Below are 25,619 nucleotides of genomic sequence, written 5' to 3'. Positions count from 1 at the left end.
GAAAGAAGCTTGCCATGGTTGGGCTTCTTTTACCAAGATAGACTTTATTTCTTTACAGAGAACTATGGGAGTGGGGCAATATATCTGACATCAGCCACACTGAGTCCATACTCCAGGCCAAGGAGGCCTCTCCTAGGATAGGCTGGACCCTAGAGACAGTAGCCAATCCCATATCCCCAAACCCTGTTGTCCTCACTGAGAAGCCCCTCCTGTGCTCTACATTTCTAGGTGCCCACAGGCCAACTCTATCTCTGGGTGCAGACATGCTGAGCCCTGGACTCAACATGTCCCAATCTGAAATGACCTTCTGACCCTGGCCCTGGCTTTTACCTCCACAATGCCTTATCTTAAGAAAGTCACACCTCTCCCCACGCGTGCTCAGTCCAGAAACCTAGGAATCATCCTTGGTACCCACCACCCCATCTGCAAAGCCTGTTGGTTCTACTGCTGAAATCTTTCTCCAATAGCTTCTTCTTTCTCCAGCCTGACTGCTGCTTCCCCGGGTCTGGCCTCAACCCTGCCAGAGCTCTCTGACTCTTTACTTATTCACCTCCAGACTCCCAAGCCTACCTCTTCTCTACCTTCCGCACCATCAGGGTGAGTTTAGTAAGTCAATACCTGGGTCTGCCTGTCACTCCCGCTTCTAAAACACATGGACAAATGCCCTCACGTTAGAAATAAACTTCACCAGAGCAGGAATTTGTCTGTTTTGTTTCGTCATTAACCCCAGGACCCTAGCCCAGTGATAAGCACATATGTATTTGGGAAGTGAATGAATGAACGAATTAGTAAACAAATGGATTTCCTGAACTTGCAGTTTCCCATATCTACACCTCATTTCGGTTCACTATTCCCCACTTTCTTTGTATTGTAAACTTACCATGTCCTTACATTAGTTTACTGTGTCTCTCTCATAAAATGGTCAGTCACATCCATGTGAGCAAGGACCGAGTAGGCCTTATTCCCTGCTAAGTGCCAGAATTAAGGACAGTGTCAGGTACTTATTGAATGGATGGAGGAACCATCTACATGAGAAATACCAAACTCTGCTTTGGGGCATTCAAATCCCTTCTGGATCTCACCAGACCCACCTTTGCAGCCTCATGTCTTGTGGGGCCATCTCACTTTGGAGCCTGGTGGAGTGTGGCTATGTCTGGTCCTGGCAGTTCTGAGGATGCTGCTCACACTCTGCCAACTGCAGGGCCAGGACACTGGCAGGAAATCTAAAGACCAGGCCACCCCAACATTAGCTGCTTCTTACGGCCACAGGCCAACACGGATGAAGCTGACACTTTCTGGACTGGCATCAAGATCAGCTGAAGGGCCAAAATGGTGAGTCTATCCCTGCCCCAGGCCTGAATGTGGAATCTTCCCTCAGTCAAAAGGTCCAAAACTTCGTCGCAGATGCTTTTGCCCAAGTGGCAGAGGGGCTGGTTCTCAAAACCTGAGACACCTGCCCTGGTCATTCTCCCTCAAGGCTCTTCAAAAGAAGCCAGGGTGCATTTGAAGGGCCAAAAACAAAGACTGCAATCCCAGTAGGGTTTCTGGAAGAAGCATTACATAACCCCCACCCCTACCTCCATCACTTCTCATATGCAGAGAGCCATGGAGCTCCGAATGGCACATTCCATGCTCTGAGACTGGGATGCCCAGAAATGCCCTGGGTCAGGCAGGCAGTGGAGGAGGCAGGGGCAGGTGGTAAGGCCCACAGGCTTTTCCTTCCCTCCCACCAAAGCCTGTCCGGCCAAGCAGCCCTTCAGCCCCTCTATTCCAAGTCTTCCTCAGCCACTCTCCCTGCCACTCTCCTAGAAGAGAACAAAGACAGCTGCCTTGGGCCAATCCTAGCATGGCACTCAGTGCCTCCATACTTCTGGAGCCCCAGGATTTGATTCAGCTGCTTTGACAAGGGACAATGGTTCCCCACACAGTCACTTTCCCTCAGCTGGGAAAGACCAGTCACATGAAAGCCCTGTCACGACACACTCTAGGACCTGCACACTTTCATGGGCTCCGGCTCCTACCCCATGGAGGCCACCAGCCCTGGTTACAAGAAGGTGCCAACCCTTGATCAGCGGCTGCTTCAACCCAATGCCAGCCCCTTTCCTCACCAATCAGATGGCTTCAGAGGCAGGGTGTCCCCTGGCCACAGTTAGCATCCGTTGGTCCGTCTGTGAAGCTTCCAACCAGAGATAAGCCCTTGGGGGTTCATCAGCACCTGAAGCCAGCAGTGACTTCCTGGTATTCCTGTTCCCAGGCCAGCAGGGTCCCTGATTCCCCCACACAGCTGGCAGCCTCCCAGTCAGAGAGCTGCCCCACCCCACCTGACACCAGCATGGGAAGCTGGCAGGGGCCCAGAGGAGCTCATGCCTACGGCTGCAGCAAGCTCAGGACCCTGGCCCCAGGGGACATCTGCCCACTGGAGAAGCTGCCGTGCCTGCTGGCTGGATGCGTGACCCTCTCACTATGGGCCCTGTACAGGTCAGACTGCAAGAAGGTGAGGGCTGGATGCTGGGCTGCCTGGCTGTGTAAGCTGCTTGTCTGCCCAGATCCACGAGCCAGCCCCTCCCAAGCTCCCTGAGGAGCCCTCCCTTACATGGAACATGCATCACTCAGGGCTTTGTGTCTGGGGACTCAAAGCTGCGAGCTCACTGCCCCCATGCACCTGCCTCCCGCCTTGGCCACAGTCCTGGCCAGCCTACCTCCCAGAATGCAAGCCAGGGAGAAATCTAAGAGGGGCCATGGTTGGAGAAGTGAAAGACGACAAGAACCATCGGGTGACAGATCATTAGCTCCTTTTCAAGAGGCCAAGTGCAACCAAGTCCCCTCTGTGCACCTCACATCCCTCTCTCCACATGCCCACCTTCCTCTGCCAGGCTTCCCCAGCTGCTGGGAAGCCAACCTGAGACAGAAGAACCAGGATATGGAGTTTCAGCAATTGCCGGGGCTGGCGGGGGTCTCAGTGCCAGCCTAGTGGGACTGGCATGATCAGAGGCTTATAGCTGCTATAGTCACCCGCACACACAGCTAGGAAACTGGCTCATCTCTCAGTGGGTTGTATGGGGCAGCTCACGTGAGATCTCATGCACGAAGCCCAGGACTCAAACAAGTAGACACATCTGCACAACAGCAGGAGGTCACTGCTGGCTGTGTCACATATGTGACCGTGAGAGTTCTCGGGGGTGCATAGCAAGCTGATCGTGGGAGTTAGTTCTATAGTGAGGCTTAACACTGTGGGACAAGGGGCTTTGTTAGGTCCACCTGTAAGGTTTGCCTTTCTCAGGAGGATATTACCAAGCAGGACTCGTGCAATTGTTCAGATTGTCGCCAGAAGGCCTGGCAGGGGGTGCCAGCCCCCACAATAGGGCCCCTCCCAGAACTCTGCGGAGGAGCCCACTGCCTGCCTCCCAGGCCATCCTGGAGTCCAGCATGGGGCAGCTCTAGCTCCAGTTCCCTTCTGGAGGCCTCTGTAGATGGAGCAGGCAAGGCTAGCAACAGTAGTCACACCACAGGGTGAGGTGTGGAGGGGAGCCAGGGTCTATGCAAGTGCTCCACCTTAGCTCACCTAGCCCAGGAGACATCTCTCCAGGGGGCTGCCGCGGTGTTTGTTTGCATCTCGGCTAAATTGCTCCCAAGGGTGAACCTTTGTTTCGCAACATATATTCAGCCAGACTTTTTCTGCAAACATGTCCGTGTCTGCTCTCACACACATGCACACCCATGTCCCAGAGGGCAGGTCTTGCTCTGACCCTCAGCAGACTTCTCTTTGAGCCTTCTGGCACAGCCAGCTGGAACAGAAGAGAGGGGCAGCTTTCAGAGAGCCACTCAAGGGCAGGCTTCCTGGCATCCTTAAATCCAGGCCTCTCTACTTGGCTCGGCTGGCCTCCTTCCACATCCTCAAAGGCAGCGGGGACTTTGGACTTGTGGCTGTTCCCCTTGATAAGTCCCTGCACCTTGGGCCCTGGTCTGCCCTGAGGCTGTGGGGAGGGATGGGGTGGCCTACAAGGACGTTACCCAGCCTTCCTTTTAGCCCTTGGATGATTCCTGGGCAGCAGGGTCCATTTGGAGTGGACAGGGAGGCTCCAGGGCGTCTCCAGGCCTCTTGGCCTTTCCCAACTAGAAGCACTTGTGTCTGGAGGCCACCCTCTCCCCATTCCCCAGGGGGCCTTCCTCTGGCACTCCATTACCTTCTCTACTCTAGGACCAGAGGGGGAAGCTCTCAGCTATCTTAATTAAGTGTTCTTGTCTCCACTTTCACCAGGGCCCAGACCCCGTGGCCACATGCATGGCATCCCACAGGGCTGACAGGCGGCCTCCCAGAGTCAAGAGTAGAAGAACCCCCTCATTGTGTGGGGGCCACTGAGTATCAGAGGATGGGGCAGGAGCAAAGCAGGCCCACAGCTCCAGTCTCTCTCTCTCCTTCCCTCCTCCCTTCCATCCCTCTCCCACTGTCTCTCTCACATCTCTTCCCATTGTCTCTATCTCTGTCTCTCTGCCTCTGTCTCTATCTCTATCTCTCTCTCTCACACACACAGTCATGTTGATTTTATATCTAATGACTAACATACTCTGTTACCTTTATAGATGAAGAAGCTGGACAGATTTGGGGGATTGGGGAAGGTCCAGTTAGCCACTAAAGCCAATGAGAATTTTCTGGGTCCCTGCCCCCCCAAGAGACATGTATTTATTGCTTGGTGCCAGGCAAAGGGGCAACAGCTCTTCCCAAGATCTCCTGCAGCCCAGCGCATCTGGGATCAGGCCCCAAACAGTGACACTCCCATTTGTTCAGCCCAAGTCCCAGCGCCCTACCAGCAATCCGCCCTGTGTGAAGTTAGCTTCATGGGGGCTGTGGACATGGGGGAGAGGGGCAAAGCCCCTCCATGTGGCCTCCCATTTGCCTCTAGAGCTGAGTCAGGGCATTGCCCTCAGTCAGTCTGTATGCGACAGGCAGGGCCTAGGCTGGAGCACAGGAGAACTCATTCCAGACCTAGCCCTGCCCCAGGCTTGCTGGATGACCCAGGGCCATGCTCTTCCTCTCAAGGATTCAGTTTCGTCCTGAGCAAACGGAAAGGCTCCTGGTGCACTCCAAGTTTCCTCTGATTGAGTCCTTGCAGCGCCTGGTCCGGACACACTGCGGAAGAATAGCTTCCCCACGAGCACTCATGGGCGTGAGCCCAACAGGAAGGACCTTGCCAAGCCCTGCCCCTCAGAAGGCTCCCTGCCTGGGCAGGGGATCTTGGGGGGGGGGGGACCAGGACCCCTGGGGTGGGGCATCAGTCCAGTCCCTGCAACAGTGACTATCCACAGGGGCTGTCCCTACATTAATCCCAGATGAAAGAAGCTCAGCCACCAGGGTTTGCTGCTATCAGTAAGTGTTTATTGAGCATGTTCTGCGTGTAGAGCCCCGTACACAAAGTGGAAGAAAACTGGGAAGGCGCAGCCAGGGCCCTGCCACAGACGATGGAGCCGAAGGGACACCGAGGGCACATTGGCGGGGTTCAGCTCTCAGATGGTGATCATGGAGCACTGATGGACCAGCAGGACGCCGCCCTTTTCTGACCTCCCGGCAGCACAGGCCTCCCCAGGCCAGCGGGGGAGAGGTGGGCAATGGCTCTGACGCTGCTAAGGCTGCTGGGAGATGGAAGGAGCACAAGCAAGAGTGGGGCAGGGGGGAAAGGCAAGAGGAAGGAGAAACGGGCTCGGGCGCTGGAGGCATCACTGGCGCATCCACAGCCACAGGTTGGCAATGCAGGCAGACACCAGCACGGTGAAGAACAGAGCTTCCCTGTGGCGCCAGGTGGCGCCCTGGTCCTCCAGGGCTCGCAGGCGGCTGGTGATCACCTGCAGCTGTAGGGACGAGGGGCTGGTGAGTGAGTGACGGGGGAGCCCATGGCTCACCCCTGGGGAAAGTACGAACTTAGTACAGGAAGGGGCTTTGCTGCCCTCTGGGTGAGAAGCAAGCAGAGCCTCTGAAACCAGGGGCTGGGGTGGGCCCGAGGGCCGGGCTGCCTGTGTTTGCAGGCGCAGCGACCTAGGCCCCTGGCTGGGGTTCCAAACCCCAGTTGTGTGGAGGAAGCCAGCTTGTCCCAGCTGTGCCTGGGGAGTCGGGAGAGGGCATTGCAGTCCTGGGGAGCAGCCAGCACCTCCAGAGTGAGGGCTCCAGTATGGGTGACACCCAGAGGCTGAACAGGGCCACCAGGGCAGATGTGCCTCCAGGCCTGCTGTCCTCTGTCCCTAGGAAGACAACACCTCCCCCAGACCTCTTAGCAACATTCTCTCTGCACAGACTTCTACCCTTTTCTGTTGCCTCTTCATCCTCCTTTTGGCTTCTCCCATTCCCTCCCCACACATCTCAGGGAGAGACACAGAGCTGATGCTGCCATCAAGATAGGACACTAGAGCTCCGAGGACAGGGAGGGAAAGGAGGGGAGCTTGACTTCACCTCTACTGCCAGAGGCTAAGATGACTTCAAAGGGGGTGGTCTGGTTGCTGCCGAGGCCCACCTGCCCCTTCCACCCTCACAGTGGGTCCATGGCATGGGAGATACTTACCTGCCTTTTCATGACTTCCATCTCCAGTCCACTGAGCTCTTCTAGGCCAATCTCTGTCATCATATCAGTCTCTGGGTTGCTGGGAAAGAAGAAAAGACGGAGGGTCAGAGGTGCTGGTGGTCCCTGGCCAGGCATGGCAGGGAGCATAGGAAGGCCATGAGGGCAAGCAGGTAAAGTCAGGGGCTTTTGTAGACAATGACTCTGTCTTCCTGAGTCCTTCACTTCCCAGGTAAGTAGGCCCTGGGAGCTGAGGGCTAGAAGCCATCCTAGCCCAGGCTCAGGGTACTCAGAGTCCGCAAATGGGTAAGAGCCCAGGAGTTTCATGAGTGATGGTGAGGGGGCAACAGAGCCCCAGAATTCCAAGCACGGCCAGCTGTTCACAACACCTTCCCGGTCAGTCTGCTTGCTAGCCCATCTGATCCACTCTGGTTTCTGCCCAAAGAGCTCCAGCTTTCCTCCTGCAGGGGCCCTGGGATCTTTCTTACCGCTCATAATGGAACCTCATGTTTTGGAAGCCATGAGGATGCTCCTGGGAATGGGCATCACCGTGGCCTGGTTCTCTCAACATTCTGGGTAATGGTAGCTGGGGCCCCTAAAGAAAGGAATGGTCAGTAAAAGTAGCCTACTCGGTCTCAGCTGAGCAGCTGCCTCACACTGGCCAGGACCAATGATGTACCCTATCAGGAGTCATGGGGTAACTGATCCTCTGGAATCAGGGACTGGCAGCTTCAGACCACTAGAAGAGCCTGGGAATCCCACAAGTTGGCCAACTGTCACCACTCCACCCACACCATCGTCCTCAGTAGCTTCTAGGCATCCAAACGATGGGGAAGGAAGGATCCCTGTTCTCTGCCAATGCTGTCACATGCAGACATCAGCTGAGTCAGAGAGGAGAATAGAAAAACTCAGTTTTAGAGCTGAGTAAATTGAGGCTTGGCAAACGACTGGACTTTCCAAGGACACACAGTAAGTGTTGGAGCTCAGGATAGAACTCTGGCCACTGGGAGACTCTCTGAGTCTCTGAGTGTCTGAGTGAGCACATCTCTGAGTCTCTGAGTGAGCACAGCCATCTCAGCAGCTGTCATTTTTATCCGTATCTGGAGTGGATGGGTCTGGCCCACAGCTCTGGGGCTAGGGTATCTCATGCCTTGAGGAACTAGTGTGGGCTAGAGGAACAGAACGTGCCAGACCCACCTGGGTTCAAATCTCAGCTCTGGGATTCCAATGCAAGAAGAAAAATGTCACAAGCTATTTGGTTTCACTCATGCCACATGCCATTCTCTAAGCCCTAACCCACATCAAACCATTAAATCCTCATCACAACCCCTCAAAATAGGTATCACTATCATCTCATTTTGAAAGATTGGAAAACTGAGACACAGAGAGGTCGTGTTACTTGTCCAAGTCACACAACAGGTAAGTCGCAGAGCAGTCATTTAAAGCCAGGAATGGGGGCAGCCAGGGTGGCTCAGAGGTTTAGTGCCACTGCCATCAGCCCAGGGTGTGATCCTGGAGACCTGGGATCGAGTCCCATGTCAGGCTCTCTGCATGGAGGCGGCTTCTGCCTGTATCTCTGCCTCACTCTCTCTCTGTGTCTCTCATGAATAGAAAAATAAAATCTTTTAAAAATAAAATAAAATAAAATAAAATAAAATAAAATAAAATAAAATAAATAAAGCCAGGAATGGTTGTGAATTTAGAATCATATGCATAATAATATATAAGAATTTTATAACTAGCACTTTGATGGAGATTAAGAAAATCGATGAACTTCATTAACTCCTAGCTTCTGCTTACTACTTCAAATAGTGTTATTTTTATTTTCATTTACTTTTCAAGTCACACTACTTCCTCAACACCCAAATCAGCAAAACACTATCATGAATTTTTGGCCTTTCATGCTGTGATTCTGTCAAAGGTGGTGATAGTTCCATTTGGGAGGGGGGTGCTCAAAAGTCAATAATAAATAGAATTGGTAAATTTCTTATTTCTAAATGTCTAATTTCTAAATTCAATATATTTACATATATAATATATTTAATATATAATACATATCAATATATCGGCTGTTTCTTTTTAAAGTATTCCTGTGGTCCTAAAAGGTAACTGTAATTAATCCAGATATTATATCTCCCCACTGCCCCCCCTCATCCCATTCTGCCTCAATCTCATGGGCATGGGTGGCTTGCTGGAGCCTGACCTGCTGGAGCAACCTGATTTGACTTCTGCCATTGGAGACGGGAAACCAATTCAGTATTTCTGGCTTATTTCCATTCCCAAGAGGTCTCTGGGAGCTCTTTTTCTCTTTATTCATTGGTAGTGGAATCACTTAGGCGTTTATCATATCTCATTCCCTGGAACAGCCAAGCCTCCCGAATCTCCAATCTTGTTGACTTTCCCCACTAGCTTCTGCAACAGTGTAACAACCATGGTGACTCTGGCTAACAGAATCTGCTACAGAACTACCTGACTCAACTGATTCCCTAGAATAGTCGAGTCATCCTTCCTCCAACATGGCTACCTTTTCCCAGTACTCTTTGCAACAATATGGCTGCCATTTTTTTTCTAGAACATTCCCTCACCCAGAGTGAATGTAGCTTAAAGGATTAGCTACAGAACAATGAGACTCAGATGATTTCCAAGAACACTGCGTCTCCCTTCCTGTGCAACCGAGGGGCCTTTTCCCAGTAACATTTGCAACAGTATAACAACCATTTTTCTAAAGCTTTCCCTCCCTCACAGTGAAAGTGTGGAACAGATTGGATATAGAACTTGAAACTCAGATGATTCCCTTCAACAGTCAGGTCCCTCTCCTCTCCAACTGGGTTCTCTTTTTCCAGCAACTTTTGCAACAGTATAGCAACCATGTTTCCAAAGCTTCTCCTCACTTAGCAGTGAATGTAACCTAAAGGATTGGCTACACAGTGAGAGATCTCGCGGGATTCCCTAGAACACTCAGGTCTCCCTCCTCTCCAAAATGACCGCCTTTTCCCAGTATCCTTTGTTACAGTGTACCTGCCAGTTTTCCAGAGCTTTCCTTAACCCACATTAAATGTACTTTAAAGGATTGGCTACATAATGGTCAGATTCAATTGATTGGATTTCCTAACAGCCAGGGAACATAGGAACCTAACTTGTCTTAATCTTTTCCCAGACCTGAGAATCATATTGTTTTATGTATGTATATTTCTATCTAACAGAGTAGATGAGGTCCATCTACAGTATCAAGGATTACTAATGTCTTTTACTTAAAGTCCACAGAGTGTAGATGCTAACTAAAATTCCAAAATGATGGGGATCCCTGGGTGGCTCAGCAGTTTAGCGCCTGCCTTTGGCCCAGGGCGCGATCCTGGAGTCCCGGGATCAAGTCCCGCGTCGGGCTCCCAGCATGGAGCTGCTTCTCCCTCCTCCTGTATCTCTGCCTCTCTTTTTCTCTGTCTATCATAAATAAATAAATAAATAAATAAATAAATAAATAAATAAATAAATAAATAAATCTTTTAAAAAATAAAATAAAATAAAATTCCAAAATGCCTTCATGGCAACACCTAGACTAGTGTTTGATGGAATAACTGGGAACTACAGGCTACCCAACAAACAGGTAAACTTGACCCTCATAGTGGTCTAATCATTAGGGAAGCTGAGGGAGAATTTGGACTTAGACCAGGGACTGTAGGACCTGCATGGGGACAGTGGAGCCTCCAATGGCTGCAGACAGATCCTTTCTTTCCTATCCTCCTTCCTTTTATTCATCAATGATTCTCATGATTCCAGGCTGATTATTTAGTTGATAATTAAATAATTTATATAGTTATAATTTATATAGATAATATATATAATATAAATATAGGAAGGAAATATACATATAGAATTATTTATTTATAAAAGAAAGTGTCATTTCACACACAATAAAGTTTTGCAGAATAAAGTGTATATGTAGTCCCCAAGGAATATGTGAATCCAGTGTTCTGGAAACCCAAGGTTGAGCTCCCAGCCTACCAAAGGATGGCCCTGACCTCTCAAAGGACATCCCTGCCTTCATTGCCTCACTGGTACACAAAAGCTTTTTCCTTTGCCCCCAAGTCAACATCTGGTTCTGCTCAACCTACCGTCATGAGGCTGGAGCCCCTATAGTCTGTTGTCCCAACCCCAGCCTAGCCACTGCATGCCAAGGACTCCATACAGTACCGCTTTCTTGCTCCGGTTGCCAGTCATATTCCAACCCGATTGACCTGCAGCAGAGCCAGCAGCCTTTGGATCCACCTTCTGTCGCCGCTGAGAAGCACCCGCAGACTGGGATCCATGCTCCATCATTTCTAGGCAAAAGAAGAGAGGCCCCAGAAACACCCATAGAGGCTATACCAAGGCTTCCTGGACACAGGACACACCAGAAAGAGGATAAGGTACCCAAACTTCTTAGGAGTCATTCAATATTCATTCACCGTTGTCCCCTGGCAGATCCCAAGCCTCAGTCTGTTCATTTGTTTAAAAGTTTAGTAAGTATTTCTTGAGGGCCAAACTCGGCTAGGTTACTGGAGGGAGAGCAATGACCAAGACACAAGATCTCAGCAATCTAGTAATCAACTGTCTATGTGTGCTTAGCTGAAGTGAGGGGGCAAAATGGGTATAATCTATCAGTGTTAACTCAGATCAAGAGATACACTCTCCCAAAATGATAAGAACAGGGCAACATGGTGGAAGGAAGGGCTACTTCTAGAAAAGCCAGAAACACCTGTGAGGCAGAGACCTGCAAGACAAAAATGATGGCAGCCATGGAAAATCTAGGAAAACAGCATCCCAGGCAGAGGTAACAGTCAACACAAAGGCTATCAGGAAGAATCAGCCTTCGGGTATTATGAGGACAAGTATAAATGCAGTGTGCTGTGGGTCATCATACCACAGCATGAAATATATTGAGGAGGTGGCGTTGGCTGGCTCTTGTAGATCAAGGAAAGGAGTTTGGATTTTACTCTAAAGGAGGAAAAGGCATTAAAAAGGAGAGAGAATTGGTCTGATTGATCTTATAAATTGAGCGCTCTGGATACTTTGCCATAAACACAGTGGTAGCTTGGACTGGGGGAGATAAGGACCACACATGTGGATCCCATCCTACTCTCTCACAGGCTTCAAAATGCTCACATCATCAATACCTTTCCCCCCAGCTTCCTGTTCATCAAGGCACAAATACAGGTATACGCACACCAAGGCACAGACACACACATAGCCACACATACTTGCATATATATGACTCTTCCCAGCCATGAACACACCTTCTCCAACACATGTGACTGGGTGCAGACACCCAAAGGAAAGGGACATTACAGGGGCTCCTCACCTGCTATCACCAGGTGCTCCTGGCTTTTCCCATAGCTTCCAGGAACCAGCTCTTCAGCGATGGATGTTCCCATCTCCTCCTTGATAGTAGGAGGGCCTCCTGCCATCACAGCTAGCGCTTAACTATTAAGCTATAGCCAAGGATACACAGGAAGCTGGGCACAGAACAGACTCTTGGAAAGTCTGCTCTTCCAGGGGCAGGAGCTAGAGGAAGATATATCTGGCCATGGGGGTGGAGCCACACTCTCCCACAAGACTCAGGCCTTGGACCCAGCACCTTGTGTTCCTGTTGTATCTTATTGACTTGGTTCACAGTCTTCTCCCCTGGTACTCTGTAAGCAACTTAGGAGGAGGAGTTTCTGATACTTATCTCAGAAACTTTGCCTGTGAGAACTACCCTGGCTCTCGGGTCACATGATTTGGCCCCATTGAGGGGCCAGTGGGATCCACTCTCCATCATTTCTAAAGAGAAGTAGATACTGGCACAGGACCCCAAAGCCAGTCAGTAGCCAGAACAGGGTTAGATCCCAAACTTGTTGCGGCTTCTGCAAGCCCAGCTCTGGCAAGTATTTCAGGCCACAGCTCCCCTCAGGAGGCATCCTCTACAGAGCACATCCTGTTTCCCCCCAATGTAGAGTTCCCAGGGGAGATGGCCTTTTAATGCCTTGGGTCAGTCTGAGCAGGAACCATGAGAATCAAAGGAGGAAAGCGCAGGAAAGAAGGGATCTACTTGTAGCCACTGGAGGGCCCACTGTCCCCAGGCAGGCCCTGCAGTCCCTGGTCTAAGTCCAAATTCTCCCTCAGCTTCCCTAATGATTAGACCACCGCGAGGGTCAAGTTTATCTGTTCGTTGGGTAGCCTATAGTTCCCAGTTATTCCATCAAACACTAGTCTAGGTGTTGCTATGAAGTTATTTTGGAGCTTTGGTTGATATTTGCACTCTGTGGACTTTAAGTAAAAGACATTACTAATCCTTGATAATGCGGATAGGCCTCATTTAATGAGTTGAAAGGCCTGAAGAGCAAAGACTGAGGTTTCCCAGCGAAGAAGAAATTTTGCTCAAGAATGCAACATCGGGAAACAAAAGCAAACAAAAACTCCTGGGACTAAATCAGAATACAAAGCTTTGGCACAGTAAAGGAACCCGTCAACAAAACAGAAAGGCAACCTAGTGAATGGGAAAAGATATGGGCAAATGATGTATCTGAGAAGGGGTTAAAATGCAAAATATATAAAGAACTGATACAACTCTCAGCACTAGAAAAACAAAAAATCCAATTTAAGAAGGGGCAGAGGACCTGAATAGACATATTTCCAAAGAAGACATACAGATGGCCAACAGACATGTGAAAAGATGCTCAACATCACTCATCATCGGGGAAATGCAAATCAAAACCACCATGAGGTATCACCTCACCCCTGTGAGAATGGCTAAAACCAACAATACAAGAAACAAGTGTTGGTGAGGAGGTGGGAACAAAAAAGGAACCCTCACGCACGGTTGGTGGGAATGCAAATTGGTGCAGCCACTATGGAAAATAGAATTGAGTTTCCTCAAAAAATTAAAAATAGAAATACTGTATGAAACAATAATCCCACTACTGGGTACTTACCCAAAGAAAATGAAACAAAGGGCAGCCCCGGTGGCTCAACGGTTTAGCGCCACCTTCAGCCCAAAGTGTGATCCTGGAGACCCGGGATGGAGTCCCACATCGGGCTCCCTGCATGGAGCCTGCTTCTCCCTCTGCCTGTGTCTCTGCCTCTCTCTCTCTCTCTCTCTCTCTCTGTGCCTCTCATGAGTAAATAAATACATTTTAAAGAATCTTAAAAAAAGAAAATGAAACAAAACAACAATAAAAAAAAAGAAAATGAAAACACTAATGTGAAAAGATATATGCACCCCTATTTTTATGGCAGCATTATTTACAACAGCCCCGATACAGAGTGACCTAAGTGTCCATCAATAGGAATATTGGATATCGAATGAGGAAGACATGACATATACACATACAGTGGAATATTGTGCAAACATTAAAAAAGATGAAATCACGCTGTTTGTGACAATGTAGATGGACCTAGTGGGTATTATGCTAAGTGAAATAAGTCAGACAGAGAAAGACAAATACCATATGATTCCACTCATATGTGGAGTCGAAAACAACAAACAAAAAGCACATTCAGACCTATAAATACAAAGAACAAACTGCTGATTTCCAGAGACAAGGGGGGTAAGGGGATGGGCAAAATAGGTCCAGGGGAGTGGGAGATACGGAAGGAATAAATCATGGGAGTAAAAAGCACGGCAGGAACACGGAGTCAGTGATATTAAAATAACATTGTATGGTGACAGGTGTCAGCTACAATTGTACTGAGCACAGCATAATGTACAAACTTGTTGAATCACTATATTGTACACCTGAAACTAATGTAACATTGTCTGTGGACTATGCTCAAACTTTAAAAAAAAAAAACAATTTTTTTAAAAGACTGCAGCATCTCTCCCTGCCTCAGATTCCAATGTGCAGGCCTGCCCTGCAGATTTTGCCCTTGCAAGCCCCATAATGGCAGGAGCCAATTCCTCAAAATAAATCTCTGTATACACACACATAGGCATTTGCACATACATACATGTACAGACATAAGTCCTGCCGGTTTCTTTTCTCTAGAGAACCCTGACTGATACAATCACCAGAGGTGAACCCTGGGCTCTAGGGAATAGCTCCAGAGTCCCTGGGGGAAGAGGAGGTGATTTGCAAAAGGAACCAAGCCCAGCTGGGGCCAGGAAGAGGAGGGAGGAAGAGGAGGAAGCAGGGAAAGAGGAGGGAGGAAGGAAAGTGTGAGAGAGAAAGGGAAGGGCTGCAACTTGCCTAGAGAGGGTGACGTGGTCTGGACTGCCTGGCCCCCTCCCTGGCCCCACCTGTCCAGCACTGGGACTAATCTGGAGCCCAGCAGACCCAGGACCTGCCTGCATTCCTGAAGGCCCTGAGGAAGCCCTTCCCAGATCCAGTGGAGCAGCTGCAATGAAATCCGAGCTTTCTGGAAGGCCACCTTAAGAGCAGAGAAGTGTGCTTTTGGGGGACCCAGGAGCCTGGGAAGCAGGAACCATAGGCTTCTGCTGGCTAGGGCTGCCAGACTGAGCAAATACAAATACAAACCGCCAACTAAATTTGAATTTCAGATAAAGGACAAGTAAGTTTCTTTTTTTTTTTTTTAAGGTTGTATTTATTTATTCATGAGAGACACAGAGACAGAGAGGCAGAGACACAGGCAGAGGGTGAAGCAGGCTCCCTGCAGAGGGGCCCCGATGCGGGACTCAATCCCAGGACCCCAGGATCACGCCCTGGGCCAAAGGCAGGTGCTCAACCACTGAGCCACCCACGGGTCCCAGGACAAGTAAGTTCCTAGTGTGAGTACACTCTGTGCAACGTTTGAGACAAACTTACACTGAAGATGTATTCTCACGGTTTATCTGATATTCACAATTGACTGTGTATCCTTTATCTTATCTCTGGCAGCCCCTGTGCTCTGCCCATTCTAATCACGATCTCACGATTTGGCCTTGATCAAGTCTTTCCTTTCTTTGGGCCTCTGTCTCTGCACTGGACGATGGAGCTAACAATCCCCACCTTACAGCTTGGCTGGGAAGCCTCCACTGCCTAGTGTGACAACCTTGGGGGCCCGAGGCCTGGAAAATCCCTAGAGCACAGGGGACAGGGCTGAGCCTTCTGGCGCCCAAGAAAATGGCTCATGCTCAGTGAAGGTGGGGGGCTACAGAGACCTAGACCCCAGTGGAAGGCTCCCAAAGAAGAGGGCCAAAAAACACAAAGCTCTTTTCACCCTGGAGATTAGACAGATGCCTCTGGAAAGAGGAAGGAGGGGCCCAGAGAACATCTGGCCGAGACGTGTGTATACGTTTGCAGTGCTCTACACAAATGAGATCATACATTTGAGGTACGTGCCGTTCCGCAGTTGACTGTTGGTTTTGGTTGGTTGTTTTTTTCTTTTCTTTTTTTTTTCCAAGTACCTGACACATATTAGGGAAACCCTTATAAAAGGTAAAAAGAAAAATGCATAGAAGTGTGTGACCTTACATGTACACATTTACATGAAGGGAAGGACAGGGGGTTCTTGTCTATCACTTTTCTTAAAAGGGTTTTGTGGAATTTCCCCCCCAGTTTTATTGAGAAATACGCAAGTTGCTTTTTTAAGTGCACAGCGTGCCTTGGGGATCTTGCATGTCAGAACAAATCTCCCTCACGTCTTTGAAACACAGCTTTTGCTACACAGCTGCGCCCCTGTTTATTGACCTGCTCGTGGACATTTTAGGTGTCTAAAGTTTTTCACTTTTATAAACAAGATGCAGTGAGCGTTCCTGGACATGCCTCTTTGCACACACATGTAAATATTTTTGTAGGGCGGGTGCCTAGAAGTGGAATTGTGGGGTTCTAGGGTGTGCATGTTGACGATTTTTGCTAATATTGACCGATAATCTCCATGCCCCTCCTAAGAGACTGCAGCAGGTGGGACCTCACCAAGTGGAAGAAAGTTCTGTTTTCTTCAGAGCCTTATCAGCAGGAGATATTATGAGACTTTCTAAAAGGCATCGGTATGATGGGTAGAAAATGCTATCTATCTTATTGTTGCCTTAACTTTATTGTTTAATTATGAATAAACCTGAGCAATTTTTAATATGTTTATTGATTTTCTGTATTTCTTTCCCGTGAACCGTCTGCTGGAGGGCTTGGATCCTTATTAAAATAAGAGTGGTTTTATTAACAGAAAAACATGGGGATGAAAGCTCCCCCTCCCTTCAAGCTAAACGTCTCCAAAGAAAACATATCATCTTTTTCCCTAAAGGTGATCATGAGCACAGAGCCTCCACTGGGGGCCAAACAAATCCAGTTAATTGCATCCTCGTTTGTGCTGAAATCTAGAGGGCATCCAGCCCCCCCACAGAGCAGGTGTCTAACTCGGGCTGCTGCCTGCCTGTCTGCCTGCCTTTGTCTTATGTCTGTCTGTCCCTCTGCCTGCTGGAGCGCAGGCCTCCGCCAATGCCTTCCAACCACTGGCCTTTTCCAGCTGTTCAGCCAGCCATATGCTGGACTCAGATTCCTGACAAGCATGGGGCCCGGCAGTGCTGTGCACTGCCTGCTCCCACCTCCCTGGCAAGTAGCAGTAGAGGGTGACCGGAACCCAGGCCCAGGATCAGCACACCTGGGAGTGACACCAGGGCAACTTAGGCAAGTTGTTTCCCAAGCTCTGAGCATCTGTTTCCCATCTTCACATGGAAGATTGAGCAAAACCCAGTTTTAAACTATGTTTTACTGTTGCAGGGAGGTATGTTGAGGCTACTTGGGCTTCAGGGCAGGCTCCAGCCTCTCTTCACACAGAGCAGCTCTGCTTTTATCCTCTTTCTCATATCCGGGTTCTAGGGAAGAGACCATTCGAAGCCAATGGGCGCAATGGTCCATGACATCCCAGCTCTGCTCAGAGCCCAGTTTCAGGCCAAGTGAGTAACCTGATTGGGGCTGCAAACTCAGATCCCAGGCATCTGGGAGTTTCCTCTCCACTTGTTAATGAAACTTATGAACCTATAAACAATTCTCCTTCCTGCTCCTGGAAGCAGCTGGCACTGATGTCATCCCTGGAGCCCCAGGGCCTCCCCAACCAGAAGGGAAGGGGAAGGGGAACTAGTGCAGCCTTGCAGCTGTCCCTCCGTTCCTTAAAGAGACAGGAAGGACAGATGCTTAAACTTGAGCCACTTCATAAGCAGAGAGAGGGAAATAAGTGGCAGGAGCATGTGGGGGCAACCCTTCAGACTCATCCCCTCCCCCCGCAGAGACAGGGCCACCAGCAGGAGGTTATAGGGAGCTCCTCAGTTTCCAAATGTGGGCTCCTCTCATTCAGTATGACTGCAGGGAGAGCCTGACTGACTCGGTGCCAAGCCCTGAGACCAGGGACAAGTTTCCTGTCTTCGTGGAACTCATGCTTAGAGGGCAGACAAGAACAAGTAGACAGGCAGGCAGAAAGCCCATGGGTCTGAGGGACGGTAACAGGGGCTCATTTTTTTGGCAGTCCTGCCCTGAATCCAGCTACACTCTGCCTTCCTGGAAGGGTCGTGGGTACTCTCTTGAGCTTTGTCAACCTAAGGGCAAGAGACTGACTCTTGTCCCCAAGACCGACAGCCTCTGCCTACACACCTCCAGGACAGCTCACTGCTTCCTGAGGTGGCTTGGACTGGGTGGAAATGCTGGTCACACACCCCACCTCCCAAACTGGTCCACCCTGGAGGGAGCAGCCCCAGCAGAAGTGGGGTAAAGACACTGACACAGCCGCAGCCCAGACTGACAAGCTTATGTCTCAGCAGCCATGGCTCTCCCTGCAGCCCCTGGGGCAGCCCCCACAGGAGAACTCAAGGGAAGTGTTGCTAGCTAGGCGCCTGGTGGGGAACTCAGGACTGCCCTGTGTGCACGTGGACGTGGGACAGAGCAGCCCTGAAGAGCAAACACTGGGAAGCTTGCCTTCTGCCTCCTGGGGGAGCCGGCTGCTGTCTCTGTTGTTCATGTCTTCTCTCCACTGGCCTGAGAATCCCTTGCCCCAAAAGCTGGCAGCAGATTTGGAAACCGAGAGGGATTTAGTTGTCTGCTTGCCACTCACTTTTGCCCCATGTGCAGGGAATCCTTGGAGTGGGTGGGAAAGGCCTTCCTTCCTGATCCTAGCTAGAGGCAACGGTGTCAGTAAGGTGACCTCACAGAACCCGCAGCCTTCTTGCTTGCAGGGTGACTCCCCAGATTGAGATGCATCTGCTCTCAATTGTTTCCATGTCCAATGACTGAGACGTGACGTGTATGTACAATTCAGGAGAATCAGAAGCCAAAGGAAAATGGCCAACAATAATGAAGAGGTGGAAAAAAGTGGTGCAAAGTATCAGACACTGACCAACCAGCTCAAAAGCACAAGCAACGGCAGCTCTTATGAGCCAGAGAACAAGGTGGAAGAGAGGAAAAACCCAAGGTGAGAAAGACAGGCCTGAGAAGCTGTAGACAAGTAGATACTTTTCCTGTTTATCCCCCATTTTATTTTATTTTTTAAAGATTTATTTATTTATTTATTTATTTATTTATTTATTTATTTACTTACTTATTTATGATAGACGGGGGGGTGGGGGGAGGAGGGAGAAGCAGGCTCCATGCCGGGAGCCCGACGTGGGACTCGATCCCGGGTCACCAGGATCCGTGCCCTGGACCGAAGGCAGGAGCCAAACCGCTGAGCCACTCAGGGATCCCCTATCCCCCATTTTAGATGCACAACCTGGGCCCAGTTCACTTAGCAATTCGGTGGCAGGGCTTAGACGCAAACCAGTGGCTTCAGACAGGTGACCTGGGGTCCTCGGAGAAGAGGAGAAGGACCCAGGGGGGGACTGGCTCAGGAGAGCCTCAGCAAGCCTCCTCCAGCCCCGTCCCCCCTTGCCCTGCCCTTCACTCTCCCAAGACAGCGGTGGATCAGAGCTCAGTCTCTGAAGTCCAGCTGTCCCCTCCCCACAAGCCCTTAGGGTTGGAGGCCTAGCTCCTCACTTAGTAGCAACGTGCCCTGGTGGTTCTGTTGGGAAAAGGCGGGTCAGGAGGCATGGCATGTGAAACACTGAGCTCCTACTAGAGTTAGTGCTTGAAGCCCAGCTGCTGGGCTTCTCACAGAGGCCACAAAGCCTCCTCCTTGCTCGTTACAATAGATGAGCTGCAGTGCTGCTAGCAAGGTTGGTGGCCCCCTGTACTTGGGCTCATCTCCGGCTCTATCAGTAACCCAGCTCTGCGCTCTCCAAGGCCTTCAGCTTCTCCCCCTTGCTAAGATAATTCTCTTCAACAAGGAAATATCATCACTTCTTTCCCAGCCTGGGGATTTTGGTTCCATTAGGGCAGAGACCTTGTCAGCCTCACTCACCACTCTGTCTCCCATGCACTTGGCACAAGACCTGACTCATGGTAGGAGCTCATTAGGTAGTTGTTGAGTTAAGATGACCTGGGATCCCTGGGTGGCTCAGTGGTTGAGCCTTCAGCTGAGGGCGTGATCCTGGAGTCCGGGGCTAGAGTCCCACGTCGGGCTCCCTGCACAGAGCCTGCTTCTCCCTCTGCCTCTCTCTGTTCTCTCATGAATAGGTAAATTAATATTTCTTTAAAAATAAATAAATAAATGAGATGACCTGAAAATTTTAAAAAGGGGGAAAAAAAACTGTCTTCCCTTAGTATCTTGTCCCACTTACTTATGCTACTGTCCTTTCTCAGCTCCTTGAAAGTGTCACCCCCACTGTGCATGCACACTGTCTCTGCTCCTTTACCTCCCAGACATTCATCTCCTCATTCTAGTCTGCCTTTCTCATCCGCAACTCAATTGAAACTGCACCAGGCCAAAGCCACCACTGACCTCCCGGCTCCATCCAATGAGCCCACTCCACTCTTCATCTTACTTGACTTCTTGGAAGCATTTCACATCATTGTCCTTTCTCCTTCTGGAAACATTCTCTCTTCTTGGTTTCCAGGACTCTGCACCCCCATGGTTTTTCCCCCTGCCTCTGGCCTCTTTTCTGGCTCATGGGTTCACACCCAAGACTTCATTTATCATCCTTTTTGTATAATCTTTTTTAGATGATAAAGTGAATAGAATTCCGGTAAGCAGAATAATACCACCCCCCCCCCGAAAGATGTCAATGTCTTAATCTCCAGATACTGGGAATATATCAGTTTTCATGGCAAAGGTTGAAGATGGGATCCAGTTTGCTAATCTGCTGGTAAAAATAGGAAGTTTGTCTTGGATTACCGATGTGTCCAATATAATCACAAGGGTCTATAAACATGGAAGAGTGACAAATACAAAAATGTCAGGGTGATGGGATGTGAGAAAGACTTAACTATGCAGCATTTTTTTTTTCAATTGCTTATGTTGGATTCTTTCCTCATTAGCAAAGAATTTCATTCAGTGTAATTGTACAAATAGCTTTGGGTGTGTTTATCATCTTTATGGTAACTTGACCCTAGTCCTCCCGCCTTAGTCCCCTCAGACACACTCCACACCACACACTTCGCATGCTCCCCCAACCTACTCTTCTTCTGCTATGACCCTTCCCATTGAATGGTCCTATGCCTCAATCTGAGCCTCTAAGCTTCAGAGTCATCTGGGACTCCTCCCTACCCATCCCAACCAATCAGTCACTATGCATAGTCCCATCCCACCTGTGATAGTAAATTTTACGTGTCACCTTGACTGGACCATGGGGTGCCCAGATTAAGCCTTGTTTCTGGGTGTGTCTGTGAGGACATTTCTGTATGATATCAACATTTGAATCAATGGACTCAGTGAGCAGATGGCCCTCCCCAGTGTGAATGAACATCACCCAATCCATTAAGGGCTCAAATAGAGCAAAAGGAGCTCACATGTTGTGATGAGCATGGGGTGACATATAGAAGTGTTGACTCACTGCATTGTCCACCTGAAACTAATATGACACTGTATGTTAACCATGGAATTTCAGTAAAAACTTTTTAAAACAGATAAAGCACAGATGCTCACAGACACAGTTCAAAGCTGTGGCAGCTGGATACTGAGGCACCAAGTGCAGCTGGTGAGGAAAGAGCCTGGTGGTGTGGCTCCTGCTGCTCCGGGTGCACACAGCCCGTGGACCAGGTCACTCCAAGACAAATGTTGGGCGATGGATGCTACTGTTGCTTTTGGCCTATTTTTATAAAAGCAAAAATCTTCTGCTGGCTTCTTTCAGTTAGCGAAAACAGGTGCTAATGCAGGTCTTTCATAAAACCCAAGTGGCATATACGACTCCTACTGGTTCTGTGCCTCTGGAGAACCCTGATACAATATCCTCAATATATTATTCAGTGTTTGAGCAGAAAGCTTCTCAGTAGTCTACTTCTCTCTGTCTCCTCTGTCACTACCCTAGCCAGTGCCATCACCACCTCTTGCTTGGATGACGGCATAGCCTCGTACCTTATCTCTTGGATCTTGTTGTGACCCCTCCAGCCCATTACCCACAAAGCAGGCAGACTGTTTTAAATATAACACTCAGCACAATACCCTCCAGTTCCATCCACGTCGAAGCAAATGGTGGGTATTTGTCGTTTCTAATGGCTGAGGAATATTCCATTGTATACATAGACCACATCTTCTTTATCCATTCATCTTTATGCTGAGTGAAATAAGTCAATCGGAGAAGGACAAACATTATATGGTCTCATTCATTTGGGGACTATAAAAAATAGTGAAAGGGAATAAAGCAGGAAAGGAGAAAAAATGAGTGGGAAATATCAGAAAGGGAGACAGAACATGAAAGACTCCTAACTCTGGGAAACGAACTAGGGGTGGGGGAAGGGGAGGTGGGCGGGGGGTGGGGGTGACTGGGTGACGGGCACTGAGGGGGGCACTTGATGGGATGAGCACTGCGTGTTATGCTACATGTTGGCAAATTGAACACCAATAAAAAAATAAATTTAAATAAATAAATAAATAAATAAATAAATAAATAAATAAATAAATAAATATAACAGGTCTGGCCATGTCCTCTTGCTCCTCAAAGCACTCCTCAGTGCCTTCCCATTCTCACTGCAGAGTAAAGACTATAGCCCTGAGTGTAGCCTCGGGGTCCTGCATGGGAGCCTTCCCTCAGCCTCTCCAGGCTCATCTCCCTCAAAAATTTCCCCTTATGCTACCCTGGCGTCTTCTGTTTCCTTAAAAACTTGACAGCCTCGTTGGACTCTAGACCCCTTCACGTGGCATTCCTCTGTCTGATTTAATTGTCTTCCATGCCCTTTGCCTGACTGATTCCTACTCATCCTTCAATCCTTAGGTTGGGCATGGCTTCCTTAGGAAGGCTTTCTCTGGCAGCCCGCAGCCCCAGCCCCCCAGACTTTCCCTGGCAGAAACTGCAACACACGTCATTGCTGTGGCTTATCTAATGCTTTCCCTACAAAACTAGTCCCAGAGTTCCAGAAAGATAGGACCTAGGATGTTGCTATACTCCCTTCCAGAGCCCCATGGCCTGGCCTGAAGCTTGTAGAACACCATGCTCTGTCAGCACCTACCCCCCTACGCCCTTATCAGCCCCAGGATTCAGGAGTTCTGGGAGTGACTGGTCTACTCAGTGCACTGCTGCGATTTAGTGTATCCAATCTGATATGAAGCGATAGCCGGCCTCTATTTTGTAGCACACAAAGCCTGATGACACTGAATCCATCACGCAGTGTAAGTTCCTCGGAGAAATTGCTGAACGTCACTGTTATTGGAGCTGCTAGTCTTGTGATTCCTAAAAACAACATATTTTTCCTATAAACAAAATGTGAGTGGTCACAAACATTTTGTCTATTCTTCAGGCTTTGGGTTCTCACATCACTCTCCCCAGAGGGACCCTGGGAAAACTATTCTGAAGCCCACTTCTCTCCCAATCCCACCTGGCCTGTCAGGACCTTTGGCAACTGTCCCAGACCTGTCCGTTTGTGGCAAGGAAGAAACTGCTCTAGGAGGCCTGGTTTGAGGCTGACAAGGTGCCCCTGTCTTTACTGGCCTCTCAGAGAAGTCCTGATGTCCACCCCCAAGCTTTTCCAGCACATGTGTGACGTGCCCAGGGTTGGGATAAGGAGCAGCAAAGACTCTCCCTGCTACAAATAGAATGTTATAGCCTGAATTATGTTTCCTGCCCAACTCTCACCCCCAAATTCTTATGTTGAAGTCCTGACCTCCAAAACCTCAGCATATGACGGTATTGGGAGATAGGATCTTTAAAGAGGTAACTGAGGTTAAATGAGATCAAGAGGAGATTAGGACACCGACACACACATAGGGGAGACCATGTGAGGTCACAGGCAGAAAAGAGTGGTCTACAAGCCAAAGGGAAAGGCCTCAGAAGAAACCGACCCTGCCAACGTCTGGCTCTCAGAGCCCCAACCTCTAGGATCCTAAGAGAATACATTTCCATCATTTAAGCCATCCAGGCTGTGGTACTTTGTTATGGCCACCCGAGCTAACGGACATGTGACCCCTGGGTCTTAATTGGACAAAAGAATCAATCGACACGTCTTATTTCATTGAACACTGACTGTGAGCCACTGTGCTGAGTTCTGAGGAAGAAGTGAGGAGAAAAATGTTTTACACGGTCCCTGCCCTTATGGAATTACCAGTTGGGCAGGAGGAGGTGTGGGGACTCTGGCAGGTTGGACAGGCCACAGGAAATCAAAAGCAAAGTGACCTCCCAAAAAGACCAACAGTGTCATCTGAGTGGCCGGGGTGGGGCAATCAGGGCAAATGTGAGTTCCCGTGATGAGGGCAGCACTTCCTGCTCGTGAGACCTTGGCCAAATGGCATACCTCCCTGGCCTTCCTTCCCTCAGCTCTCACAGGTCTCTCGGGAGGACTGTCTCAGTTATTGTGTCCATAAGGCCTGGCATACTCCAAGTGCTCAATGAATGCTGGCTATGATCATTTCCAAGCACAACTCACGGATCCTTCCGACGATCCCTCCATCCCTTTGCTAGGTGCAGTCTCGGACCAGCTGCTCGAAGGGTTTGGCGGTAGTATGGGATGGAGGCTTGGGGAAAGGATGACAAAAGGGGTCCCAAGTCACACCCAGGAAGCAATCTCTGGCCCCTTCCCTACCATCACTCCTTTAAGTCCCTGCCCTGACTTGCCCTCACCATCCATAAGCAATTCCAGTGCCTTGGCCCAGAACGTGTAGTGCTGTGGTACAGCAGGCAAACAAGAAAGGGAGGCCCAGTCCCTTGGATGGGGCCTGAACAGGGACTTTGGAAGCCTGGGAACTCCCTCATGTGTTAGCTTCCTCACATGGGCTAGCCTGGGACTCTACGTCACTGCCTAGAATGCTTGTTCCTGACAAAAAGAGCCTAAAGTGCAAACCCCATGTTCAGAATGTGACCCCATCTGTGCCCTGGAGTCCGCCTGAAAAGTATTCATTTGACTTCTCCACATCCCCAGAAGGTTGGCATCACTCGACAAGCCAGTCCGGGATAGGAATGGAACCCAAGGCCCCTCTCTGTCATTCTGGCATTTGGCCTCCACATTCAATCCTCGAAGGAGGCCCTACATTTCATGGTCATTTTCTCTTCACTGCCATGGCTTTTCCTATTTGAGGGTGGATTATTTTCATTACTGGGGATTGGTCCAACTTGCACCAGCAATGTCCCATGGCCATATCTCACCCCACACCAACAGCTGGGAGTACTGGGGGCTGAGACTATGCTTCCATCAAGGGGAAGCGAGGGCATCCTTGCCCTCTGAACAGTCTCTGAGTCTTGCCATTCTCTGAATTGGGCAAGCAGAGCCAGGGCAAAGCCTGAGTATTAAGTCCTACCTTCATGGGACACAGAAAACTTTCTCCCTCCCACCCCTCCCCCAGCCCTGAAACCAAGCAAGGTATCCTTTTAGCAAGAGAGACAACCCTGTTAGTAGCCAGGGATCAGGTGACAGGGAAGTTGCTAACTTGATTTGTGACAGACTTTACTAACCCGTCCCAGGAGGATGGGTCAGGAGATCATCTTACACATAAGGACAATCTTTTAGGACCCAGGACATCTCTGCTTCCTGCTTCTAAACTGGTTTGGGCTGTTTCCTTATCTACAGCCTGACTTTGGGGGGAAAAAAACCCACACGTTTGGCCCACAACCATCCATGCCCCAGTGAAAGTTCTGGAGTCAGCAGGGATCCGAGAGTGATGAGGACAGGACACAAG

At 49.5% G+C, this 25,619-nt stretch overlaps 1 protein-coding gene across 1 annotated transcript; it reads right to left on the bottom strand.

Annotated features, from left to right (window-relative positions):
* Positions 1-5,352: 5,352 nt before the first annotated feature.
* Positions 5,353-12,154, bottom strand: FATE1 (fetal and adult testis expressed 1). Its single transcript, XM_025985854.2, has 5 exons — positions 11,884-12,154; positions 10,737-10,864; positions 7,034-7,140; positions 6,549-6,627; positions 5,353-5,844 (listed from the first exon to the last, which is right to left on the bottom strand). The coding sequence occupies exons 1-5, from the start codon at positions 11,987-11,989 to the stop codon at positions 5,713-5,715; spliced, it is 552 nt and encodes a 183-aa protein (XP_025841639.1). The 5' UTR covers positions 11,990-12,154; the 3' UTR covers positions 5,353-5,712.
* Positions 12,155-25,619: the final 13,465 nt, after the last annotated feature.

This window comes from Vulpes vulpes, chromosome X (assembly GCF_048418805.1).
Source record: "Vulpes vulpes isolate BD-2025 chromosome X, VulVul3, whole genome shotgun sequence".
Classification (NCBI taxonomy): Eukaryota; Metazoa; Chordata; class Mammalia; order Carnivora; family Canidae; genus Vulpes; species Vulpes vulpes.
Note: the sequence above shows the minus strand (reverse complement) of the source record. Positions and strands in the feature narration are given on the sequence as shown.

Bases quoted from the DNA above. Each gene is read 5' to 3' on its own strand.
- FATE1 (XM_025985854.2), bottom strand. From the start codon at position 11,989: ATGGCAGGAGGCCCTCCTACTATCAAGGAGGAGATGGGAACATCCATC. The intron at 7,141-10,736 runs GTACTGTATGGA...TCCTTTCTTTAG, and splicing joins GCAACCGGAGCAAGAAAGCG to GGGCCCCAGCTACCATTACC. The intron at 5,845-6,548 runs GTAAGTATCTCC...TCGTCCCTACAG, and splicing joins TGGAAGTCATGAAAAGGCAG to CTGCAGGTGATCACCAGCCG.